Source organism: Phaethon lepturus, unplaced genomic scaffold (assembly GCF_000687285.1).
Source record: "Phaethon lepturus isolate BGI_N335 unplaced genomic scaffold, ASM68728v1 scaffold1170, whole genome shotgun sequence".
In the NCBI taxonomy this organism is placed as follows: domain Eukaryota; kingdom Metazoa; phylum Chordata; class Aves; order Phaethontiformes; family Phaethontidae; genus Phaethon; species Phaethon lepturus.
The window spans coordinates 4091-11476 of NW_010512362.1; the positions used below are offsets into that span (position 1 = coordinate 4091).

At 58.2% G+C, this 7386-nt stretch overlaps 1 protein-coding gene across 1 annotated transcript in view; it reads left to right on the forward strand.

Annotated features, from left to right (window-relative positions):
• The window catches only part of LOC104620326 (receptor-type tyrosine-protein phosphatase U), a gene marked incomplete at both ends in the record, with an annotated part of 9780 nt that extends 2725 nt beyond the window's left edge, over positions 1-7055 (forward strand). Inside the window, 8 exons of the mRNA XM_010286511.1 lie at positions 1111-1147; positions 1466-1563; positions 1659-1775; positions 2483-2637; positions 4199-4334; positions 4409-4558; positions 4724-4897; positions 6915-7055. Of these exons, the coding sequence (XP_010284813.1) occupies positions 1111-1147; positions 1466-1563; positions 1659-1775; positions 2483-2637; positions 4199-4334; positions 4409-4558; positions 4724-4897; positions 6915-7055 (1008 nt within the window). The remainder of the gene's footprint in view (positions 1-1110; positions 1148-1465; positions 1564-1658; positions 1776-2482; positions 2638-4198; positions 4335-4408; positions 4559-4723; positions 4898-6914) is intronic.
• Positions 7056-7386: the final 331 nt, after the last annotated feature.

Consider the following 7386-nt stretch of genomic DNA (forward strand, 5'->3'; position numbering starts at 1 on the left):
CTGTCATCAGGCCGTGTTGGCCTGAGACCACCATGATGGGTTCCCTGTGCCTGAGCAGCAGCCCTGTGCCTGTCCCCTTTCCCTGTGTGTCCTTTCTCCCCTGTGAGTCTCCATGACCTGCTCTGGGGCCAGTGCTTTAACCTGTCTCTTGATCTCTGCCTCACTAATCTGTCTGTCTCTGATCTTTTTCTCTCAACCCTGTGTCCCAATGGGATCGTTAAGATTCGGATTAACCGAGAAGTAAGTAGACGGTTCCCCTCTCCTCCCTTCTCTGTGCTCCCATCTCCTCCCAGGCGTCGTACCGGGCAGCGTGGTGTAAAATAGCATCTGGGAGAGGCAGGCTGGGAAAACGTGTGGATAAACGTGGGTATGGTCCAGGGAAGGGGAAAGCGAGGTCTCCGTGGCACGTCCTCCCCATGGCGATGGAGCACAGGGGCTGTGTGTGTGGGACAGAGGGGTTGAATTCAACCCACAGAAATCCCCCGTGAAAGGACCTGTGGTGGATGGAGGGGCTGCCGTCACCTCCGTGCGTGTGATGTGGTTGAACTCTGCTGGACCCATGGCCAAGCGGTGGGACGCTGGGTCCTTGGTCCCTTTGGCAGTGGCCTGGCTGGGACGTGCTCTTCACGCTGGCACGTCCCTGTTAAGTGTTGGGAATGGCCGCAGGAAGCAGCTGGGGTGAAGGAAGGGAGCGGGGCCGGCGCTCAGCGCCGTGCGGCTGCTGTGGGGTATCCGTAGCGGTGCTCTGGCGGCAGTGTTGCCACGCCGGCAGGAGCTGGGGTCAAGCTGGTGGACCCCAGGATGCCCGCGGGGTGCTGCTGGGGGTTGTGCACAATGGGGACAAGGGTTGGGGTTTACTATGAGGGAGCTTTTTGAGGGATGTGGGGCATGCACCCTCCCAGGACAGGGCACACCGGCTGCAGGGTGACTCCTGGACCTCCTCCTGCAGCAGTGGGTAGCACTGTGCTGGTGACCAGGACCTGGCCCGGCAGACGTGGGGAGTTGCCACCAGTTGGGGTGACTGGGAAATGTTTTACGGGGCTGTGCCTCAGCTCTCGAGTGTTCCAGTGTTCCCCCAACTTGGGACTGACGTCTCTGCTTCCCTTGCAGGGATACCACAGGTCCAACCACTTCATAGCCACGCAAGGTGAGTTGCCCCCTCCCTGCCCTCTCAGCCAGCTGTTCAGCGGCTCCAGGTTTTGTTCCCGCTGGGATTTAACTTTGTGTGGGCAAGAAAGGGAGGGAGTGGGCCAATTTGGGGCCAAACGGGGCGGTAGCAGTGTGGAGCAGCTCCTGCCGCCCCACGGCACTGCACATCCCTGGGGGAAAAGGCTGCTTAAAATGCTGCGGGGATGTTCGTGCCGCAGAGGCAGGAGGGGAGACGTGGTGGCATCGCGGCGCTGCCGTGGCCGGGTTCCGCTGGCAGTGTCCATCCATCCCTGGTGGCCTTTCCTCCATCCCACAGGGCCCAAGCAGGAGATGGTGTACGACTTCTGGCGCATGGTGTGGCAGGAGCACTGTTCCAGCATCGTGATGATAACCAAGCTGGTGGAGGTGGGCCGGGTAAGGACCCCATCCCGTCCCTCTCCCTCTGGGCTCCAGCTCTACCAGCAGCCTCTTCCGCAGAGCCAAAACTCCATCCCATCCTCTCCTTGCAGGTGAAATGCTCCAAATACTGGCCAGATGACTCCGAGATGTACGGGGACATCAAGATCACTCTGGTGAAGTCGGAGACGTTGGCTGAGTACGCTGTCCGCACCTTCGCTCTCGAGCGGGTACGGTACCGTTCCTGCCAGCCGCGACCTGCCCGACCCTGCCCTCGCAGGCAGGGAACCGACCGTCTTGGGCCTCTCTAACTATCACGGGGTTGGCATTTACCGATACCCTATTTGTTTACCCCAACATGGTGCTTTCACCCCTGGCTGAGGTGCAGCCTCTGAACCCTGGGGATGCTGGTAGCTTCTTCTTTGCCTTTTCCCTGGCTCTGTTCCCTCCGCCGGGGCGAGCGGCTTGGCCCTGCTTTGGTTTCGGCAGTGAGCGAGTGTTTAATTTCCGAGTGAGCACCGTGTAATTACAGCAAGAGTAAAGGATGCTTTTTCTCCTCCGGGCTGGAGCACAGGTTATGTGACCATTACTCTCCGGCGTGGTACCTGGGGATGGAGCGAGTGCAATTTACTCCTTAATCTACAGGAATGTGAAATTACTGTCTAGTTATAGGGCAGGTAGCAAAGATGCTTATGGAATGGGACCCGTGGCTGCTGCTGCCTCCTCCTCTACCTCCTTGGCTGTTTTTTAACCCTCTTGCAGCTGGGGAGGAGGGAGTTGCAGGGTTACTGAAGCAGCCGACTGCTGTGTGATCCATCTGGCTGCGTGCTGAGCTGACAAGATTCATGGATTCCCAAGAAAAGTGGGCGTTTGGATGGCTTGGGCAGGATTTTGCTCACCCCGTGCATCCTCACCCCACCTCTCCCTTCCCTTGCAGCGGGGCTACTCGGCCCGGCACGAGGTGAAGCAGTTCCACTTCACGTCGTGGCCCGAGCACGGTGTTCCCTACCATGCCACAGGGCTGCTGGCCTTCATCCGCCGGGTGAAGGCGTCCACGCCACCCGACGCCGGCCCCATCGTCATCCACTGCAGGTATGTGCGTGGCCATGGGGCAGAGCTGGCTGTGGGGGGAGCTTCCCACTCCCAAAGGGGGATATGGATGGCCCTGGGGCGAGCACACTGTGCTTTAGGTGGGTGGTGAGCCTCTGGCTCGGAGTGATGCTAAAAGCTTCTGAATGATGCTAAAATATTCAGCAGGGAAATATAAAATGTATAAATCAGGTTCACAGCAAGAGAAGATGCTGGGGCTGATGGTGTGAGGTTGGGTGTCCCTCTACGATGGCATCCAGCTGTAAAATGTCACCACCGGGCTGGTGGCAGCAGGGATGGGGGGGCTGCGGCTGGGCCAGAGCGGCAAGCAGAGAGCAGCACTTTTTTGGGTGCTGCCCCAGCTCCTGTTACTGATGACACAGCTCTGTCCCTGTGGGTGAGTGTGGCACGGGGTGATGGGCAGCTCGACCGCTGCTGGCGGCAATGTCGGGACGTTGGGTCTGGCCGTAAGAGGAGCGGGGGGGCAGCAGGACAGCCCCATTCCTGGGGCACCCGCGGTGCTGTCCCCACGGGGCTCAGCCACCGGAACGCCGGAGCTGGGAAGACACCGGTGGCATGTCTGAGCAGGAGCGGTGGCTTTCTGTCCCCTGAGCAAATGTCCCCACGCGATGAGTTAATGGCTTCCCCTCTGCTGGGCAAACAAGGAGGAGCTGATGAGCGGCAGGGATTTTTTTTTTTATTTTATTTGATTTCTCCCTGTCAACTGCCTCATCAGTATTCATTCACCGGCAGCAGCGAGTGTGATTAGTGCCCGTAGCCTGTAATCACTGATAATCATGAAGAGTGATTCATCAGCCCCAGAAATTAGTATTTCACTGGAAAAGACTTTGTAGGAAAGAAGCGGGGGGAGCCGTGCTGCTCCCGACGCGTCGGAGGGGGGTGTCACAGCATTTGTAGGTCTTCAGCTGCGAGTACAAGCGGGCCAGGATTTGGGATATCGCCACAGCTGGGTCGTCTGGCTCTGGGCATCCTGCTGGGCTCGGCCTTGACCCAGGGGTCCCTCCTGGGGGAATCCACACCCCCTCTGTGCCAGGAGTACCCCCCTGCGCTCTCAGGGTTCGGTGCTGAGCATCCTCCTCTCCCACTGCCTCCGTCAGCCCTTTTGGGACGGGGTCCCGGAGGACTGTCAGTGCTCAGATGTTTTATCTGCTGGTTTTGTTGCAAAAAGCATACGTTTTGCTGTCTTAAAGCAAAAATGAACCTTAGAGGTGGGTATCCACCCTCCCATGCGCTGCCTGACTGTTACACAGCCCCCGGGCTGCTGCAGCGGTGTGTTTGAGTGGGTGGTGGGGAGGGTGGTTTAAGGCAAAGCTGGGCTGTGGTTGCGAAGGCACGAAAAAAAAAGCTGGGCTGTGGTTGCGAAGGCCCGCGAGGTCCTGGCAGCCCTGCCTGGACCCTGGCTCCCCCGCATCCATGGGCAGGGGCTGTATGTTGAGCCCTTGCCCGTGCAGACCTTGCTCCACACCCGCTGGCGCCTCGGGCTGCATGTGGACGCTGTGCGGACTGGGAATGTGTTTGCCGTGTTTTTCCCCTCCATCCCCAGCGCCGGCACGGGGAGAACTGGCTGCTACATCGTGCTGGATGTTATGTTGGACATGGCTGAGTGTGAGGGTGTCGTGGACATCTACAACTGCGTGAAGACCCTGTGCTCGCGGAGGATCAACATGATACAGACGGGGGTGAGCGGGTGCTGGGCCGGCCAGGGACACGTGGGGCGAGGCTCAGCCCTCTCCCCTTTCCTCCCTGCCGAAAGGAGCAGTACGTCTTCATTCACGACGCCATCCTGGAAGCCTGCCTGTGCGGGGAGACCAGCATCCCCGCCAGCGAGTTCAAGCCCACCTACAAGGAGATGGTGAGGATAGAGCCGCAGAGCAACTCCTCGCAGCTGCGGGAGGAGTTTCAGGTGAGCGACCCCAAAACCCCTGCATCCCCCCTGCAACACCCTCTTGCTCCTCACCCTCCTGGTGCCCACCGCCATTGGCACCAGCAGGCTCTGACGAGCAGCAGGCGGGGGTTTTGGCCCCGGTGTTGGCAGGAAGGGAGCTAAGGGGAGCACGTGTACTTGCAGACCCTGAACTCGGTGACTCCCCACCTGGATGTGGAGGAGTGCAGCATCGCCCTCCTGCCCCGCAACCGGGAGAGGAACCGCAGCATGGACGTCCTGCCGCCCGACCGATGCCTTCCCTTCCTCATCTCCGTGGACGGAGACAGCAACAACTACATCAACGCGGCCTTAACCGATGTGAGTGTGCTGTGGGGAGACAAGGGGCCGGTTTGGGTTGTCTCAGGCAGCTTTTCACGGCAAAACCTGGCTCGGTTTGAATTTACGGCCTCGTTTTGCACCAGAGCACAAAGGCACGTGGCAGCCCCCAGCTGCGTGCGGGGAGAGGAAGGGCTGGCACCAGTGAAGCGGGGTCCTTCAGCCTTTTTTTTTGTCGATTGACGCGGGGTCTTTCAGCCTTTTTTTTTTGTGTAGCAGCATCTTGCTTGTCTTGAAAGAGCTTTTCGGCTGCTCTCACAAGCCGCACACAAAGGGTCTTCATTTATTTCATAGCAAAATGGAGCGCAGGAGGGGGAGGAAGCTCTGGGAGGGTTTGGCCGCACCGAGCCCCCCGTGTGCTGCCAGCACTGGGCTGTGCATCCTCCTGGTGCAATTCAGGGGTCTCTGAACTGCTCCCGGAGCTGCTGTGCATCCCCCCGGTGCACTCAGAAAGGACACCTGTGATGGCAAAGCTATTTCCTACCTGCGGAGGAGAGAGGCTGCTGCAAGCTCCGAGCCCGCACCAAGCGATGGGTCATTTATCACCAAACCCTCTTTCCCCTCCTTGAAACAAGCCGGGTGCTTCGCAGGGGCAGTGCTGAGCCCCACCGCACCCTGGGCACCTTGCCCAGACCCCTCCTGGTCGCAGCTGAGCACCGGCACCAGGCTGAGCCCTGTTTTTTTCACCCCGTGGGTTATTTATCTTCATGCAGTTCTCGTCTCCCTGTTACCTGCTCTCGCAGCAAAAAGCAGTTTGTAAAGCGGAGGTGGTGGCTGGGGAGCAGCACCCGGTGGGCTGCGGGCTTTGGCTGCTGTGGGATGGGAGCTTTGTTTTCAGCTTGCTTGGTGTTTGCATATCCATTTTATTTTTATACATCACTGAGCCTCCCTTAATCTCTGCTACAGGGTCAGAGAATAGAAATTTTTTTATAGACAGAAAAAGCCCTTTGGATGACATTCTCGCTGAAGGGATAAAACCCATTTCCCTCTTTGGGGGGGAAAAAAAAAGTCTCATTTTCTTTAAGTGCCAAAGCAGTTTGCTCAGTCAGGCTGTCCATCTGTCAGCACGCTTCTCTGCTCCGGCTGCTGTCATTTACACGGGTGCCGAAGGATTGCGGGTGACAAGGCAAGCCTGGTCAACACCTGGTGAAATCCCCCTCGCCTCGCGGCTCTCATCGCCTTCCTCGAGGGCGGAAAGCGGGGGTCTCGCTGCTGCCTCGCGGACAGGGCAGGAGGAAAGGTTTGACAAGGGCATTTCCATGAGCTAACCGAGGAGGTTTTGCAGCGGCCAGAGGACTCCTCATGAGCAGAGCGCTGTGCTAATTTGTGGGTACAGAGCATTTTCTGCTCTGTTCCTGTATCTGAGGGGGCTTGAACTAAAGTGTGTTAATTTAAAAGTCTGACTGATGCAGCGCTGGGTGCTGCCATGGGCTCCCCATCCCTCAGCAAGCCGGTGTCCAAGGGAGCGAGTCTCGTTTGAAGCACGAGCGAGAAGTACATTCCCCGCTCTGCCCCTTCCTGCAGCCTCTCGGGTTCTTTCATTTGGGTTTCCTTTCCTCCCTGAAAAGACCGTTGACCCGGTTGCCTCTTTGCTGCTCTGGGTGCCTGGAGGTGTTTGGGGTGCTGTGGGGGTGATGCCGTGGGTGATGCTTTCGCTCAGGACTGGGCGGCTGACCTAGGTGCTGAGGCCATCTGGCAGCCACGTCTTCTGCGTGTTCTTGACTCAAAGGTGACATCTTTCCCGTAGTTATTTGTGTGAAACACCCTTCCCTGCGAGAGCCGAGAGCAGAACGGGTACTTTCGTCCCCACCAAGGGCAGGAATCACTCAGACCCATTTTTATAGCATCTCCTCAGCACCAGGGCATGCTCTGCTCAACCATGGAGAAGATGGCTTTGGTGGCACTCATCTTCTGGTTGCACTGTTTTTTTGGAGTGCGACAGCAGTGGCTTTGGTGCTGCCGCCATGTCCTTAACGGAGCTCATCTTCCCTCTCTGCAGAGCTACACCAAGAGTGCTGCCTTCATCGTCACCCTGCACCCGCTGCAGAACACCACCACTGACTTCTGGCGGTTGGTGTATGACTACGGCTGCACCTCCATCGTCATGCTCAACCAGCTCAACCAGTCCAACTCCGCCTGGGTGAGTGCTGCCGTCCCCGCAGGTGGCCCTGTTCTGCTCTGTCCCCATCGCCTTGGAAGTGCTGCAGCCTCTGCCTTGCTTGCTCAACTCCCTCTCCTCTGCAAGGGGAGACATGACTGGCTGCAGCACCCAGGATTTATTCCGTGTAAGCCCAGCTGAAGCCAAAGATAACGTGGCAGTAGCAAACCAGCCGGACTTCCTTGCATTGGCGTTGCTTTGGTGTTACGTTGGCATCGTGTTGGCGTTGCATTGGTGTTACGTTGGCGTTGTGTTGGCATTGCTTTACTGTACCATAACCTTTGTGGATACTCCAGGGAGATACAAGGTTAAC